The sequence below is a fragment of the Anguilla anguilla genome, chromosome 18 (assembly GCF_013347855.1).
Source record: "Anguilla anguilla isolate fAngAng1 chromosome 18, fAngAng1.pri, whole genome shotgun sequence".
In the NCBI taxonomy this organism is placed as follows: Eukaryota; Metazoa; Chordata; class Actinopteri; order Anguilliformes; family Anguillidae; genus Anguilla; species Anguilla anguilla.
Genome location: NC_049218.1, coordinates 14108108 through 14127454, shown reverse-complemented (window position 1 = coordinate 14127454; position 19347 = coordinate 14108108). Strand labels below are relative to the sequence as shown.

Sequence of the window (19347 nt, the reverse complement as noted above, 5' to 3'; positions counted from 1 at the left end):
CATTTCTTCCTCCTCTTTCTGTCTCCTTTACCTCATCTCATTTACTCCCGTCCCATGTCTTATCCTCTTTCCCTCTCTCTCTCTCTCTCTCTGTCCATCCGTGCCCCCCTCCCCTCAGGAGCCTCGTTCGCGGGGCCACGGCCCCCGGCAGGGCTCCCACATGGTGCCCATGCGGAACAGCGGCAGCCCCAAGTCCTCCATGAAGACCAAGCAGGCCTTCCTGCTGCAGGCCACGCGCCTCACCAAGCTGGCCCGTCACATGTGCCGTGACCTCATCAGGCTGCGCCAGGCGGCGCGCCGCCCCTTTGTGCCCATTAACTGTGGCGCCGTAAAGGCGGAGTGTAAGAGCTCTTTAAATTCCTAACTCTCACCCCCCCTCCCCCTCCCTCACCCCCACCCCCATCGCTCGCTGCCATTCCCCCCCCTCCTCCCCCTTACCGTCTCTTTTATTTTCCTCATCGTTATTATATTATTTTGTTTTTTTGTATTTTTTCGTTCCCAATAAAGAATACCTGCACCCCTCATTTTTTGTGTTGCATCATTGATGTTCTTTTTGTTTTGATTTGTGTTTTTTTCTTACCAAAAAAAAAAAGACCCCTTTTAAGTACTTTTTTATTTATTTTTAACTCTGCTAAACTTGTTTTTGGTGCGAAACTGAAGTCTGGCACACTAACTAAAGGATTTGCGCACAAACACGCACCCGAAAACCATTCCACTCCCCTCTCACTGTCCCTCTCGCCTTTACATGTGCTCTTGAGACCATATCAGGATTGTACAAATGTACAAAAGAGAATGAGTTATATATTCAAGTGTTATATAGTTATATTTTTACCTGAAGATAGCTATATTTTGCAATTTTCTGCAGATGATGTTGTGCACTACTATCTGAATGAAGGGTCTTGCTTTACACCAGCTACCTTTATAATGCATACTCAACATCTGTAAGCATTATATGAGGGCAACAAAGTATATGCTTTAACTTGTTGATTTTGTACTTAGTGATTGGCAAAATTTAAACGGTGCACAATATGGTCACTAAAAGACGTGCTACCTCAAATTAACCCAGTGGGATGGTATTCGTAAAAGCAATCAGTTTTCTGTCTGACCGCATGGCTTAAGTCATTTTTGAAGTTTTCCTATCTTTATGATATGGTCATTAAACGTTGTAATATGCAAAAATGTATTAATATAGCTTTCGTGCATTGCTATTTAGTAGTTATAAATGCGAGGTATGCATTATGAAGATGCAGTTCATTTAAATGATGAATATATTTTGCATCCGTGGGAAAGCTTTCTTCTGGTGCATTAGTAATGCACTGTTATTTCAGCCATTTTAAAGCCACCTTTAGTGGCTGTTTGAGGAAAACATTATCTTGGAGAATGTGTTTAGTTGGACATTTCTTGTAAAGAAAAAAGCCTGTGAAAATTGAAACCTTTTCCTCAGGATTAATTTTCAAATGCAACATTTTGTTCGTTTATTTCAGGCTCCAGTTGTACGTGTGAAATGGTATTTGTTTGCCCCCTTAAGGTCTCGATGGTGTTGATATTTATATAAGCTTAACTCTGGTTGTTGGTTAAACAGCTGTGGGGATTTTAAGGACTTGTAAGGAAAGAAATGATGGAATATGGGTGGAAGGATATGTTATTTCTCCATAAACAGTTCTTTTCTCTTCACGTGATGGGCCAGGCAGAAGTGTGGAAAAATCTATCTGTTTGTAACTGTTGTGGTGTTTGTCTTATCTCCTGCAAAGTCGTGTTGGCCAGTTCTTGTGGGAATTTGGGAGAATGGATTTTCGGGTTTGTTGCTAGATCTGAAAGCAAAGGAAAAGTTAGAAGTTGTTCCAACCCCTAAGTCGAGGTGGGCTGGCTGTCTTGAGCTGAGCAGTATGATGATTCTCAGTGGACAGAATGTGCTTGACTGTCCCAAGCAGTGTCCTGAAGGCCTCTGTTATTGTTCAGATAAGGATGTTTAGTTCTCCAGGAGGATGGCGTGCTCTGTGGATTTGGGGGCTCAGTTTCTGTAGCTCAGCACACTGAGAAGGGGTTCCTTATCATTCAATAAGGGATGTCATCTCTGACCTTTCACCCTTTAAAACTTAAAATTCATAAGCTGCTATACCATATATGCAGTCTCACTGTAGAGGCCAGGAGGAGGCATTTAACACTGGGAACTCATTTCCAAATCTCGTTTCATTCTGTGACGTGTATGCATTTTGATGTCAGCCATACGAACTCAATCACTCCTGCTGTTTCCAGCTCTTTTTTTTTCATTTTTTTTTTCAGAGAGGTCTGTGCCTTGGCCATGCTGTTCCCTCCCTCTCCTTGAGTCAGATTCCAATTCAATCCAATCTCCATCAGACAGGAGAATGGAAAGTGCCTGATCTCACTCTAATTGAACGAGGAGGCACCCAGTTGACTATTCTGGCTCCACCCCTGCTGTTTATACAGGGTGTGGCTCCCAGGCCTGGTAGGGTTTCCAGGATATTAAGGATTTTGCAGTGGGTGGGGTGACACTGGGAAGAACTTTTGGTCCTGTCTGGCAGGCTTGAGAAGGAATGCTCCAACAGCATGAGCATAAATCTGACTCTTCCCCCAGGTTTGTCTCGCTGTTGAAAAGCTCCTTAATTTAATTTTGAAACTTTTGACTGGCTGAATTGTTTTTTTAAAAGGTCGTGCTTTCAGCAGTGTACTGAGGATCTGTTAGTCTGGCAAAGAATGCCCTGGTGAAAGAACTTTTTTTTTTAAAAGAGAGATAATGATCCACTTGGAGACCTTTGAAGTTAAATGGCTTTCAGTGCCTTGCAAACCGGACTGGTTGTGCCTGCGTGGGTGGAGAGTGAGTGCAAAGCACCCCAATCCAGGTGAACCCTAAGAAACCAAGTGATTGTTATCATTTAATCCTTTTTAGTTGGCATGGCAGGCAAACAGTGCAAACAGCTTGTTTTCTCCTGACCCACAGTGCTCCCCTTACAGAAAACCGCTTGATTGCTTAATAGTGCTGCCCTTACAGAAATGGAATATGCCAAAATGTATTGAAATAAAATATTTTACCAAGATTGTGGTAATTGTAAGGCGGTTTACAGAAGTGGGGCCCAAAGGTAAACAGTCTCTGTTTACTGACAGGGAGTCAGCAGGGTTTGATACAAAGACTCAGTGCTCAGCAAAACATCCCACTGGACCATCGTTAAGTAAAGCTTAGTTTGTCCATAATGCAGTGTAATCATGTTTTGTATTGAAAGAAAGCCAATGTCATGGGGGACAATTTGTTGTCTGGTGGGTGGGGTGCTGACAAAAGATCTTGATACCTATGGGTCAGCGCCCAGCCAGATACAAAGTTTAACCCGGTGTGGTATGCTTGCAGAGATAGCACAAGCAGGATCATTAATGTACTGTTCTGTTATCGTTGTGTCTTCATTTGATGACTTGGTTTTTTGCTTTGATCTTTGAATATGTAAGGGGAAAGGTGCAATGGCAATACAACCTCCTACGCAGATGCGTACAGCCATCTCACTACACACACTCTTGCATCTGCTTAGTATCGTCACTACGCATACTGTAAAATAAGCTGCATTCACTTTAACCTGGCATTCCTTTATGACTCTTACCGCTGCACACCTAGCAGTTTCAGGGTCCTAACATAAGCATAGAACTCAGGATATCTGTACCCCGTAGTCACTCGCTTATACACTAGTGCCATAGCAAGATACACTACTGTATCTATGCAGGCTACTCAGGCCTGAGGCATATAGGCATCTACTACCGACAATAGATAGCGATCCATATAGTGAAACACTTCTGGCGGATCACTTGCAGTCTCCCTCTATGCACAACTGTCAGCGCAGAGTAAAGGTTAAAACATTATTTTTGCAATCAAATAACTGAGATAACGTTAAATGAATCCCGTTCCGGTAGCCCTGGGTATGACTACACGCGTTCCTTCGCCACTCAGATACTTCTGCTGTTTGGTGTATCTGAGAGGTTTCTTACAGTTGGTGACCCGGCGTGATAAGTTTTGGTTTCTTGATGTTGGCGACCTCAACACACCATTTGGTGTATCTGAGGGGTTTCTTACATAATGTACCAATGCTTCAAAAGACATGGGGAAATATTCAAATTATTACCACTTTCAATTACTAAGATATATTTGATAAATAGTTCATTTCTGTAAAATATAACGTATTTTCCCAAAGGTCCTTTAAAAAATAAAAATAAAAAGTACGGCAATATGTTCAATTTGTGTAATCGTATTGTATTGGGAGCCCTGATTGGTGATCTGTACAGTTGAAGGGGGACCAGCCTGATAAGTGCATATTACAGGATTGATTTTTAAATAATTTTACAGATTATGGATGCATTTAGTGCCATGTGGCATCATTTTGTCTTCTCATTAGGCCAGTAATTCATCCCAAGCTGGAAACATCAGTTGTGAAATGATGAGGGAAATGATGATGACCATTAGCTACTTTTCCATTACAACATCAGTAATATTTGCTTGCTAATGGAAATGTAGCCATTTAGAAGTGCTCCAGTAAACACCTTTCTGTGTGTGTTACCTTTCATGAAGAACAAGCCAGTGTTTTCATTTACAACCACTTCCATTGACACTCTAGGTCAGGTGAAATTCAACAAAGGCTTTGTTGCCTGGGAAGCAGATGTTCTTAATGTTTCATATCCATTTAATAGCTCCATTTTTAAAATAAATAACCTAGCATTTCCTTACTTTCTATTTTATTTGTTATATTACATTCATGTGTTGTCCATTTTGTGTCCTTTTCTCATGCTGTAACCTTGTACCCTCACTCATTCCTGGAGTGTTTGTGTGTGTTTTATTCCATGTCACAAAGCCTACTCATAGGAATTTGTTTGACTGTGATCGTCATGTGAGTGGTAGTTTTTTTTATCTCTTCAAAAATAAATGACAGAAAAGAAATATAAATAAAACCGTAGCTGAAAGTATTTTCCGAGTCCTTGTAATTTCATGGAGCACTTGGCCATCTGTGATACCTGTTGCTGATTGGCTGGAGGTAGAGTACAGATCTCTGCCAAACATGCATAAACATGCCTTTCACGGTGTACTCTCCAAACCACAGATTGGCTTTAACCCTTCCCATAATGCATCTCTCCACACTGTGTTTAAGCATGAATGTTTCATCCATCTGCAATGTTCATGATATCTTATTTCTTTCTAAGTGATACGCATGTTGAAGTGGACCTCATCCCAGTACTGGGTCTTTCATTCAAACTAATCAAAATAAGTCGTTAAATCGTTTGGAATTCAAAATTCAGCATTGAAAATTTAAGAAAGAAAAAAAAAAAACTTATTTCTCACTGTTATTTCAAGTGCTTGGTTTAAGTCTTTGATTGGCTAGAGCCCACACACATTATTCACAAGCCCTAAAGGAAACTACAAAAAAACAGCACTCCAGGACTGGAGTTTGAGATGCTTGCATTGGACAAGTGTTTCTTTTGAGAATGTGCCCTTAATATTTCACTTAATTTGCAGAAATCTTATAGATGGTAGAGCAAATATAATGAAATATAAAAAATAAAGGCCTTTGGTTTTTGGTACATCTTAGTTAAATGAAAATATATCTAAGCCGTGTTTTGTCTGCTTGATTTTTTTTTGTGGGGTCATTCTGACTGCCTTTAAAAAGTTCAGTTTATACAGATGTCAGCCTGCTTTGAGAACTTATTGTGACTTCGGGGCTCTGCATATCTGTGATGTGTCATGGAGTCTCTGAGTTGGTTTGGATAATTCAATCTTATTTGTAGAGCCTTTTTCACAGAGACACTGTCACAGACATAACAAAATATCTGTTGCCAGATCTTTTGTTTCTTCCTGCTTTCTAGTCCTTCCACCCACCATAGTGCACCACATTTAACAGCCCATCCAGAGTCACATTCTTGCAAAGACTATGCATTATCAATCAAACCTTACACCATACATCACAACTAAAGCTCCCATTTTCAAAAATTATTTACTTCTGAGAGGTCCTGGATTTTAGTTCTTTAGGTCTGGAATATCTTTAGTTTTTGGAATGGTGACAAAACGTGGCCCCAGTTTAGTGAAGTATTGCAAAACGAGGATATTCTGTCGCATTTCTCAAGAGTTTCTCAAGAGTTTCTCATGACTTTGATATTTTCTGAAAACAAACCCGCCCCTGTTCATAACCTGAAAAAACATTCTCACTCTGATTCTTAAGCTGACTCACGAAGGTGTGTCCCTCTGGGTGACGCTGCTTTGAGTGTTGCATTCACAGGGGAGGCAGAAGCGACATCATTGGCTGGGACTCGAGCGCAGCCTGGTGTTTTCTTAGTTTAGCCTCGGAGGGTGATGAGAGTGCGTGTCCTGGAGCGCCCCTCTCTTGTGTAATAAGTTGTGGTGATCAGGGCGATCAGCATGCGGATGTGCTGCTGCTGGGGGAGTAGAGCCACAGTCGCCAGCCTGAAGAGAAAAGGTCGTGAGGTCGATATCTTTACTTTCTGATTCTGAAAGTTCTGTTCAGTGCCCCCCCCCCCCCCAACCCCCTGTGACCCCGTTCCTTCCAGCCCCCCTCCCCCCCTCCCACCCCCGCCCTCTCTATGATATCGATCTCCAATGGGAAAATGTTTCATTGGACCATTCATCCCATTATTCTGCTCAATATCTCCTATATGTGGGCGTGTGTGTGTGTGTATGTGTGTAAGTGTGCGTGTGTAGTTTGTGTGTGCATGCGTGTGTGCGTGTGTGTGTGTGTGTGCATGTGTGAGTGCGTGTGTGTGTGTGTGTGTGTGTGTGTGTACAGTATGTGTGTGCTGGTTGTCAGTCACAGAAACGGGCCCGTTAGAAGACGCTTGCTCTTGTCGGGTGCCTTCGTATCCTTCTGTGGCAGTGAAATCGTTGCGTAGAACCCTGCGTCTGCCCCAAAGATCATTCTGTCAGCACGCGCTGATCAGCGCTCCTAGGATCCCTGTCTGGACGGATAAGAAGCGCTGTTTCACAGCTCCCTCTCTTTGACACTTTGTAACCCAAGGACAGGCTGACATTACAGGGTTCCATGAGGAACTAATTAGAGCCGGAACCTCTCTGCCCTCGTCAGCTGCTGTGCCCTCTGAACAGCACCGATGCTCAGTGTGGCTTCTCCTTGTGTGTGGACGTCTCTGTGCCTGCTGGTGTTCTTATCGGCCTCGTGGGTTTCTTTGATGCGCAGACTTGAGCAGAGTCCCAGACGGAGCGGGTCGGCCTGCTCGCTTCAGAGCCACACAGCGGAGCACCCTCTCCAGCATCCTGCAGTACCTGGGTGAGACGCACACGCACGCACACACACACACACACACACCTAGACTCTCCCACAAATTAACATACACATACATACACATGGACACGTATGGACAACCATGGTACTCCCATGCTTGCGTACGCATATGCGTACTTACAAGCATGTATGCATGCATTACATTAATGATTTTAGCAGACAGTGTTGTTTGGCCTAACATGCATGCCTGTATGTATCCCAATAATTATTTTTACCTGAAGGGAGTATAGTGTTTGTTCAGAATTTGAACTTAGTAGGGGTACAATGCAGCACTGTGTTGGCTGATTTGAAGATGGTTCATTGGTCTGTGTTTCCTGTTTTTTAGCTGAGGGTTCTGTTTCCTAATGTTTGGCTGGCATGTACGGTCTATTTGTTCCAGAGTCTCGTCCAGTGCCCCATACTCCCCGCCCCCCCCGGACCCCTGGCCTGCAGGTCCAGCCCCCCAAGACCCTGATCTCTTCACTGCCCAGCCACGGGCCTCTAGGAATGCTGGGAAAGCGTAGCTACCAACACCATAGCAGGATGGACACAGAGAGGCGAGCAGCTGCAGCCGGCCAAGGTGATTTACCACACACACACACACACACACACACACACACACACACACACACACACACACACACACACACACACACGCACACGCACACACACACACACAACCACACACACACACACACACACACACACACACACACACACACACACACACACACACACACACACACACACACACACACATGCACACACACACACTCACACACACACACACACACACTCACACACACATGCACACACACATACTCACACACACATGCACACACACACACACACACACAACCACACAACATATGGGCACACATGCACCTTTACATCCGTACATGTGCATTCATATGCGCAGACACACACGCATGCATGCAGTCACATGCACATTCATGTGTGCACATGCACACACAGACACACACACATTCTTCATTCTTTTCTTCTGCATCTCAGAGCCCTGTCATGTTCAACTGGCAGAAAATACAGAGGAAGAGTCTCACCAGGCATCTAACACACTCACTCACACACACACACATGCACACACTCACACACACACACACACACACACACACACACGCACACACACACACACTCACACACACACACACACACACACACACACGCACACACGCACAGACACACAGACACACACACACACACACACACACACACGCACAGACACATACACACACACACACACACACACACACACACACACACACACACACTCATTTTCACAGTATTTCGAGCTGCTTCACAGTCTGCAGAATCGCAGCTCAATCTGCAGCCTCTCAGAGAGCAGGCACGGTGTCAACGCAGTCTTCCTTATTTCGTTTTAAGGGCGCGCTGTTGCTGGGCTGTTACAGCAGCACACCGACTTTATATCGGCTCACTCTCCCGTCCCAGATTCTCTCTCCTCTCCACCATCTGCCACCCCCCCCCCTTCCACAGCTGTGTGCAGGATCTGCTGATTGATCTGTCTTCAGAAGTCAGCTTGCGCTGGTCTGATCCAGGTGTCATGTGTCTCTGGTGCAGACTTTTCGGTGTGTAGAAGTTCCAGGAACGGAAAATATCCTCAGTCAGAGTTAGCAAGGCAAAGAGCAGGTTGTACACATAGCCATTGCTACGTGTCTTTGCTCTGTCACTGGTCTTTTGAGTAGTTTTGCAGTGAGATATATTTGCATATTTCTCATTCTTTCGTCTGCATGTTTATCATAAATAGTAGTTGCTAAATGGCATCATTTCACAACCCGGCTTTGCTGACTGGAGCAACTGAAGAACACCCGTCCCCTGCCTAAGACCCAAATCTAGCTATTACTCTACACTTAGCTCAGATAGTTAATCACTTTACAGTAAAAGGTCAAATTCCAGTCTTGCAGTGTCTGCAGTTTTTTAAAAAGTTTTTTTGTTTTATAGTTCGGTTCAGACTCTAGCCAATCAATGACTGAAATGAGTTGCTTACTGTAAATGCTTAAAACCGGAAAACACTGCGATGACTTCCTCTTCACACAGGAAGCACTATGCTGGTCCTGAAATCGTTGAGGTCTTTTGTGTCTTACAGCGACTACAGCTGTGACCAGAACCTTTTCTGGAAATATTAAAAATGTAACTAAATATTAAAAGCAGAAAACATTGCAACATTTCACAATATATTGACTATTATTATTTACTATTTCAGATTGTGATAAGTGCTTGTATTGCTCTGAAATATATTTATTGTTTCAATATTCAGAAGTCCATGTAGTTAAAATATATTGGTGTTTTCTTTTATCTTAATGGGTGGCACTGGTCATTGTTCGAGGGGTGGGGGCATCCCTTTCACCCCCGCCTGGTCATGAGACTCGGCTCACAGTCCCCCGTGATCAGCCTCAGGCTAATGTCAGTGGAGTGATGAAGGTCGGCCGCTGGATGGTTTTACGCCCTCGCCTCCTGGGCTGGGAGGCGTAATTGGCGGGGGAGGGGCTGAGTAACGGGCCGGGCCCGATGCGGTGGGCGGGACGCTCCTGCCGCCTTCCCGACTCGGAAAAGGTCCTGTAGCGCTCAGCCCCGACACTTCCGTCCACCCGCCCCCAACCTAAATGTCCACCTTTTATCCAACGCCTGTCAGAACCGGGACCAATTAGTTTCCAGTTCTTGCATGAGCTTGTGTGAATGTGACGTGTGGAGTTCACACACTGGTGACAGTTTTAAGGGTTCCTATGCCTGGAAAATTGTTAAGCAGCGACAGGCAAAGTGCTTCAGCATTTCCTGAGGGTTTTTTTTTCTACCTCTTTGATTTATTAGCGTCAGTAGACTGGCTCCACCCATTGATTGAGCTTCTTGCAGATGTGGTATGGACTGACCAATCAGAGCCAGCTCAAGCCTAGTTCTCACATATTGGCTGCTCAGAGTTTCAAGCATGCCATGCGTTTTGCATGGAAGCTAGGTTTTTATATTTCCTCTTCAATCGCAGGTTTCTCCAGCAGACGCACAGCATCTCACAATTCCCTTTGGTCACGCTCGGGCTTGTCCACTGTATTGATTTTCCACACTCAAGATGCACTTCCTTATTTCAGTCTGTCTTTCTTTTTTTATAGATAATTCCAGTCACGGTGTGGGACCTGTCTTGGTAAGTTTCTCATGTTTACATCAGTCCCCACACAGTTATTATTCAAAACGCAGTAGGCCCATACTGAACGTGATGCAGGTTTTATGTAACCTTAAACAGAACACCATATAACAAAGTAATTGTCATCTAGAAATCCCATAGTCCTCACAAAGAAGTGTTGTTTGTTCAGGGCCAAACAGCCGGCAGAGTTTATTGGCGTGCGCATGACTCAAATCAGAGTCCTTGCGCTGAGATGACTAGCTCAGTAAATAGAAATGGATTCTGAGCTAAGTCGGCCTGTTGTCATGGTGAAGGAGGAAGCGGTGGGAGGGTCCTGATCCCATGTCATTTTTTCCACCTCTTTGGCTCCCTGCCTGTGAGTGTCTCTGGTAACATGCTCCCTTTAGGGGTCGGCCAAAGGGAACCATGATCCAAGGATGTAATGGCAACCCTCAGTTGTTCTTCCAAACGCCTCTAAATGCCAGAGGGGCAACTAACACACCCAGGAGGAAAGTGACCAATGAGAAAAATGGGAGGAGTGGAGTTATCTCTCACCTTCTATTGGCTGTTTACCTGCGTGAGACAAAAATGGGGCCTGACGCAGCATGGCTTGTGTGAGCATCTGTTAATTAAATAGAGGCTCTTCACTGGGAAAAGCAGAGCTGTTTTCCCTGTAACCAATTAATAATATACCACCTGTTACAAGCCCTTGCTCTCATCCTCAACTCTACCCCGCCTCTCTCTGTGATCCCACCTTTCTGCAACCCCATCTATACCCTCTCCGTGACCTCATCTGTACCCTCTCCTTGACCCCGCCCTCTGCAGCACAATGGGAGGAGTAGTGGCAGCACTCTACGGACTGCTGGAACAATGCTTCGCAAGAGACGCCCTAACTGGATCGATGCCCCTAATGACAGTTTCTTTCTCGTTTCCAGGGAGACCAGGTAGGCAAGACCAAGGTACTGCACCTTTCGCTTGGTTCGGGGGCTGTGTGTGTGTGTGTGTTTGTTTGTTTGTTTGTTTGTTTGTGTGTGTGTGTGTGTGTGTGAGCACGTGCATATTTATGTGTGTGTGGGTATGAGTGGCATCACATGTTTGGCTAGTTGGCACCTGTGTTGCATTGCATTATATTTTGCAGATTCTTTTCTAGAGCAACTTTCACAACCTGTACATCTCTGAACACAGTAACCACCAGATTGCTGCATACTTAACCCATTACACACAGAAAGATGACACCAAAGAAGTTGAAACATCACACAGCTTCTTACAAGCAACATGGCAATGCAGGTCAATTTACTTGAGAGCACACTACAGCTCACAACTTCGGAACAGCATATCACAGTGCATGTTCACAGAGGCATATCACTTGCTAAGAGGGTCAGAGAGAACCTTGTACTCTAGTACTGCGGCTTCCAGTTCCAGTTGCCTGCAATGGAAAATGAGCAAGCTCCTGCTGACACTCACTCTCTCTCTCTCTCTCTCTCTTTCTCTCTATCTCTCTCTCTCTCTCTCTCTCTCTCTCTCTCTCTCTCACACACACAGACACACACAAAATGCACACACACACACACACACACACAAACATAAATACTATTATAGTGAGGGTGGATGTGATTGACAGCTGTAGTGATTATCTGTGTAAGCAGCATGGTGGATCTGATTAAGTGTTTTAGGCAAAGTGGGCGTTGCTTAATGAGGAGTGGCAGCTCTTAATGACTGGATCATTGTCAGATGAGGTGACACATTTCCTCGCAGCTCAGTAAGTGGGACACCCAGTCGTAATTAGAGAGGGTGTCGAGGGGCAGAGATGTTCAGGAGATGTTGCCTTGTTTGCCTAGGTGTTGTGGTGGAGGGCTCCACAGGTAACCTTTAGGTCACACTCCTGCACACACACACACACACACACACACACGCACACACACACACATACACGCATACACACACACACACACACACACACAGTATATAAGTATAGTCTATTCTAACCCATATGAGCAGTCACAAGGGACTCTTTTTTGATATTGTCTACTCAGTATTCCTGCCATCACCTTTACAACAGCATAACCCCTTATGCCAATAATTGCTGGTATAAAGTCTTATACAGTGCTCCCCAATCTCTGTGATCAGCCGGCTTTTTTTTTTTGGCCTTCTCAGATTAACTTTCAAGATAATGCAGTTCCCTGTTACTCTGTCACAGACTGTGTGTGTGTGTTTGGTTTTTAAACAACACTTTGATCGCACAGAAGTGCATTTCCTCTGGAGGACGGAACTCATATTAGATGTGATTGGCAGGTCAGTGAAGCCGAGCACTTGAGAAGGTTGTGTCTGTATCTAGAGGACCCCTTTTGGAGGAGGGATCTGCCAGGAAAGCGCGCGTCATTAGGACCGTAGGTCCCTTCGGCCTGCGGCGCAGCCTGTTACCCACACGGACACAATTAGCCTGCTAAACTGCTCTGCTCCATTAATTAGAGGCCACCTGAGGAATGATCTTGTGGGATGAAACGGCTCATGATTCTTAGGTGCAAAACATTTTTATGCAAAACAAGTCCTCGTGCAGATTAAATTGACAGTCGTTTAATGATCAGTAAATCCCCATGTGAAAATCAGCAATACTAATTTTGCCCATCTGGGTATCTCAAGATTATAAACTTTATTATTATTATTATTTTTTTTCATTTTTCAATTGGTTGCATCCATGAGAATTCAAATTGCAAGTTAAAATACTTTTTAAAAAAACAAACTTTATTTGAGCAGTAGAATAAGTGGTGCATGTCTGCCTGCTGGCAGTGAACCAAGCTGATTAGCCGTGAGCTACACAGATGAGGGAGAATCAAAATTGGAAGTAGAGATATGTGGGCTAATCGATGACTTTTGACCCCAGGACCCATGAGGGTTTTCTCTGGTTGTTCGGTTCTGCTCCATACTGTGTCCCAGTGCATTGTGGGACATCATGTAGAGGGGGCGACTGTGTGTTGGCATCCCCCTGTGAATAACTGGCTGCTTGTTTCATTTCAGTGCCCCAGCCGTTAGACAGCTTCTTATGGTAAGTTGAGCATCAAACCGCCCTTCCAACTGGTACTGGCCTTCGCGCCCCTGCACACACCAAACCTCACACACACAGCTGCAGATGACTGCCCACACATGACTCTACACACCTCCCCCACTACAGGAGTGAGTTCAATTAGCATTAACATTGCCGTGTTTGTAATGATTCTGATGGGAGATGAAGTCCAGCACTGCTCGTTGTGGATGTCATTTTAGCTGGCTCTGGACTACATATCCCATCAGTCTCTCTTGAGAAAGGTTTTAGAGTGGTGTGTGTTACCTGTGGGGCCCATGTACCCCAGCACTTCCTAATGCTTCATAAGAGCAGGTTTACCAGTATGGGGCCTTTGACACCAAAGGACTGACTTGATGTGTGGAGAACCTGGGGGGTGGGGGGGGGGGAATCAGGAGGCCAGTGAGCGAGGGAGCGAAATCCACCAAAATCCTCACAGCTTCACTGTGGGACCTCGGAGCACTCTGAGGAATGATGACCCAAGACCCAATCACCAGTTAAAAATGCTCATAAATGTGAGCTGATGGAGAACATGGCGTGGGAGAAAAATTCCTTTCCATTAGCGCGATGTCCGCATGAGGCACGACTCTCCCCCCCAGCCTCGGACTCTGGGCCAAATTTAGACCACCAGGCCTGATGAATGAGTGTTTAACTGCGACGAAACCCGAGACAAACGAGCATTCATCAGGACAGGGCTGGAGAGTGTTTTATAATAGCGATGCCCGGCGAACCATTACGCGATGATTAATGCCACGTGAGCCTTCCTGCGAATGGGAGACGCGCCCTCCTTTATTAATACATGTGTAATGGAAGCCCTGCGCGACAGTGGTCAATTTCTCTCTGCATTGTGACATCACAGCTGTTCCAAACGAACCCTTTGTCACAGGGGGAAGTTCATTGGGTGCCGCTGGACTGAGAAAGCTGTTGATGTATCCAAATGATCTCACAGGACAGTTAATTGAATTCCATTAACTCCCTCCAAGTAATTAACTACAATTTGCAACGATCTGCAAGTTAGGAAAACCTGATCTAATTCTCATTAGTTACCTGTTACAATGAACCCTTGCACAGGTCTTCTGGGACAATTCTGATGCTCTATGTGAAATGTTGCAATTACAAAGAAACATCTGAAATAATGACTCAAAATTCTGTACTTCTTCTTATGGATATAAGATTCGTTTGGAGAGATCTTGTGTCAGAGAAAGGTCAAAGTTCACAAACAAGGTTAGGGATCCAATGCACGTGCTTTATTACTGTGAGGAACTCAATAGTCGTTCCTGTAATATTCATTGTCATCTGCTACTGGGACTTCAGAACAGGGGTCAGTTTTTTTTAGATGATGTATGTAAAAACAGAAGGCAGCCTCGCATAAAATGGACGACCAAAGTTTTACCAAATATGCAAATTCAATGAATGTGTTTTAATTTGGCTCACTTCTAAAGAAAACACTTCTACAGCCATTCTTCCAGAAAACAGCTTTCTGGTTGATGTTCGAGCACATGTACACTCACACACATGCATTTACAAATATGTGAAGTAGCAGCAGCAGCAGCCAGACATGCAGACCAGGCGAGCTAAGTGCACCCATGCACACACATGTGTAAGCATGTGCCAGTATAATCGCCGTGCAAAGTGTATGGACAAACCCGCACGCATTGATGCGCATTTTTGTGTGGTGTTCTCTCGAGATGTATTTGGAAACCGGATGGTTTCCTCATTAGTCCAACTCATTGTTCTCGCTAACGAGGAGAGTGTCTGTGGACGGCTCCAACAGGCTCATACATCTTGCATGAACAGGAGATACATGCCTTTCCTCTGTTAGCCTGATGAATATGGCCTTGCCCACATGCAGTCACATTGATGTCATCAGATCAGGGGCAAATTGGAGTGATACTCGCAAGCTCTGCCTGAAACATGTGCTTATTTTAGGGATTTTCTCTGAAAATGTCTGATGAGCCATCAAAATGTGCTTTTAGAAGCAGTTTGTCTCTGCGACACTTTAAAAACCGTATATCACCTTGACTCAGATATTCTATTCCCTCTACAACCGCCCTCTTGAAAGCATAGTTGTGCTGTGGTTTTGTGTGTACACTCTGTGTGTGTGTGTGTGTGTGTGTGTACATGCGTACCTGTGTACCTGTGTGCGTGTGACCTCGCACGTGTGTGTGCATACGTGCGAGCGTGCGTGTGTACGTGCATGTGAGCGTGTGCATATGTGTTTGTCTGCTTCTGTTCTGCTGGTGCAGTGAAAGAACTCCCGGGAGGAGATTACACACTTTCTATAATGAGCCGCCTGAGGACACTAAAGCACAGTTATGCAAACTGAGAACACCGTGATACACTATTACAAAAATAATAATAATGTTAAATAATATTGCGCTGTTCATGTAGTGTGCTCAAAGCACTTTATTGGAAGAATAAAATGTGCCGTTGAACTGAGGTACATACGTCAGAGTTAAGAACTGGCCAGAGAACCAATCAGCATATGAACCAAAAGCGTAGGTGACATAGGTAATCACAGCTTCTTAAGCTTCTCAGATTCTCTTTGCTATTATCACTTGAGCAAAAAGATGAGCATGAAACAGAAATCAGAGTTGCACTTTCCTTTGATAATAAAAAGCTATAAGGAAACAACAAAGTTGGCCATCACTTTCATTGTTACAGGCATTTCTGAATTATGAATGCCTCCCCCCCCCATTTCCAAAGTGTTCATATCTCTAAGTTTCTGCTATGTACATACACACATACATATTAAAAACGATAACAATCAGATAAACAGTATAGCACAATAATGTAAAGCCTGAAAATTATCTGCTGTCCTTGAAACTCTCCTATTTTTTCCAAGTGATAAAAATGTCCATACCCACAATGCCACTCTAATTAAACCTCGTAATAATAACACCATAACCACAGTCAAATAGCACAACAAATGTGCACTAATGTTAGAGACACTGGAAATGAGTTCCTTTTCTTCCCTATTTCTTTCCATAAAACAAAAACAAGCTTGCCTCAGCACTGGTGTGCAGGAGGCGCGTAGAATACTTGTCTTTGGAGTCTGAAGTTTCAAAGAGCAGGCCCAGCAGTGAACACCCTCCTTCCTGCATATCGTCCCCAGGCCATTAGATGGTGTTAGCTTTAGCATGAGGCAGCTGCGGTAGGCTACTGTAAGAGGTCTTATCAGGAAAAGAGTTCATTTGTTTTTGCAAATGCTGCCCTCAACGCCTTCCATCAACTTCCCCTTCACTCGCTCCCGGCACTAAGTTAGCAGGCTGGATCGGAGCAGAAGCAGGAACCTGGACCGGGAACTTGTTCTGTGAAGTGAATTGTCATGAAGGTCAGGTCATGTGCTGATTCATTGATATGCAGCTGGTAGTTTGGGAAAAAGCCTGCCTCCCTGAAGTGTGTTTCCACTTCCTGCTATATAATGAAGTCAATGCCTAAGAAGGACAATTTTTAAAGTTCATCATCATGTATTTAGAAGACATATCCAATGTGCCCAATATGTGTGCCCTGCTTGCAATTTGGCTCAAGCTGACTAGGTGATCTAGTGATCGCATATTTACCGTCTGTTCTAGGACTTCTTGTTGCCATGACACTTCTCTCTTCCAGCCTCCACAGTGGGATTGGTTGATGTCGTGTCTGGGGACGGGTGAATTGTGGGTAGCCCGTCTCTCACCGTCCTGTCTCTCCCAACCCCTGCAGGAGAGTCCGAAGATTTCTGTCCCGTTCCCAGCTGAGGAGAGCCTGTAGGCAGCCCTGCGAGCAGATCAGCGTGCGCCGCGCCCCGCAGGGGCCTCCCCCAGGACTGACCCAGGCCCCCCCGCACCCCAGCCTGAGGACCCGGGGCCCCATTGTCATTCAGGACTGAACTATTTCCACGTTTTCCCCTCATCAGCCTCAGTAAACCCGCTCTTTCCTCCCTCTGCACCCCCCACGTGACCCCGCTACCACACTGACCAATTGGCCACCGCCTCCTGCCCCCAACCATACCTTCAGCAAACACCTCACTCAACAACATGTTGGTGATATTGGTCATGGGAGGAGAAACCCTCCTCACCGTCAGGCTCCCTCTAGTGGCAGACCTGTCAATACACCTCTTTAGCGGCAATAAGATGTACAGTGCCAGTTCTTTTTTCTTCTTTTGTTAGTACTGAACTCTTTTAGCAGAAATCAGTTTTTAATGGTCTGCTAAGGTATTGGAAACTGTACATGAGGTAATTTCTGCCCTTTCCTATCTCCTGTGAGCTTAAATTCTCTGTAAATAATTGTGCGCTTTTCTTTTTAAAAATCTGAGATCTTTTTTTTTTTTTGCCCTGGATGATTGGCACGGAAACTTGTTTATCCTTGTCACATCAATCACTTTACCGACAATCACTCATAACCAAGCATCTGTGATGATGCGTGAATCAAATTCACTGAACAGAGAATTTATACAGACCGTGGTTTTGACTGGGTGAGTAGTTTTCACTCACATACAACACGCCTGTTTCACTGAGGTTCTGTAAACAAACCTCCCGGACATTCTCTAAATGTGCCTGGCGCCCAGAGATTTTTTGCAAAATATTCACATACCGCACCATCAGAACGACCAGCTTTGAGGTGTCGCAAGCACCTGTTGTAGATCCGAACCGCATGAATAAATGAAAAAGTGAATTTTCCCTGCGTATTTATGTTGTGTTTTCCTGTCAGTCACCATGAAATATACAGAAATAAAAAGAAACTTCAATTGCTTACTTGTGTGTCCATTTGAATATTATTCCTGAAATACCATGTTTGTTGATTTCCTGGCACTAGTCTTCAATATAAATACATAGCGAAATTACTTCAGCTTCAATTTTTTCAATCATTAAATCACATTGTGGCAAATGGTTACTAAACTTTACATTCATGCAAGGCCTGAATGCCTTCAAGTCTCCTCTTCTTGTTTACAGGTGACTTTTGGCCCAAACATTATAGAGCTCACTGTATATTCCCGACACAGACATATTTTTATTCTTGATTTTCCTCTGTACTTCACCATTTTTATATTTGTAATTAAGAAAATGGACTTGTGGTTAAAGTGCAGATTAGCAGCTTTTACGGCAGGGTATTTTATATGCTTAGGTTTCACCATGTTGCAATGACAGCACCTTTTATGCATAGTCCCCCATTTCAGGGCATCGTAATGTTTGGGGGAAATAGCTTCACAATTGTTTATGATTAGTCCGCTGAGTTCATTTACTTCCTTAGTGCAGGTTTTCAGTATCTAGTCTTGATTCTAGGCTTTTGATTGCCTTTGGAGTCTGTTATAGGCAATTGCTAACATGAGAACCAGAGTTGTGCCAATGCAAGTCAAGGAACCCATTATGAGGTTGATCAATAAGAAATAAACAGCCTGATATATATGCTAAACCTTACGCTTACCATAATCAACTGTGTAGAACATCATTAAGAAGAAAGGGGGCGTTGGTGAGCTCAGTAATCAGAAAGGTCCTGGTAGGCTAAAGAACACCTCTGATGGCCAAAGAATCCTCATCATAATGAAAGGAAATCCCCAAACGCCTGTCTGACAGATCAGAAACACTCTTCAGGACACGTGTGTCAGTGACTACTGTCTGCAGGAGGCTTCATGAACAAAACTGCAGCACATAGCAAGGGCTTTTTTTTGTTGCAGATACACATCCTTTGATACCAGCAGGTCATAGTTGTTGTTTCACCACAGGCAGGGGAACTGTTTTTCTTTAGTTGCATTGAGTTCCTCCTGTACTTGTGGTGCAGTTTTATGGCAGTTTTAGTTGCTAGACAACACAAAATATTTGTGTACTGCCTTTTGATCTTCCTGGTCTTCTCCTGTTAACATTACTGCCCATCAGTTGGAGGCTTCTGAG

General features: G+C 44.4%; 1 protein-coding gene across 2 annotated transcripts in view; it reads left to right on the top strand.

Moving 5' to 3' along the window:
- The window catches only part of LOC118218114 (metastasis-associated protein MTA3-like), a 51217-nt gene extending 33079 nt beyond the window's left edge, over positions 1–18138 (top strand). The window contains exons 15-21 of one of the 2 annotated variants that reach the window (XM_035400531.1): positions 119–341; positions 7191–7280; positions 7675–7854; positions 10412–10443; positions 11248–11366; positions 13438–13465; positions 17183–18138. In XM_035400531.1, coding sequence (XP_035256422.1) covers positions 119–341; positions 7191–7280; positions 7675–7854; positions 10412–10443; positions 11248–11366; positions 13438–13465; positions 17183–17230 — 720 coding nt within the window. In that variant the 3' untranslated portion in view covers positions 17231–18138. The remainder of the gene's footprint in view (positions 1–118; positions 342–7190; positions 7281–7674; positions 7855–10411; positions 10444–11247; positions 11367–13437; positions 13466–17182) is intronic. The other variant, XM_035400530.1, reaches the window with a different exon arrangement.
- Positions 18139–19347: the final 1209 nt, after the last annotated feature.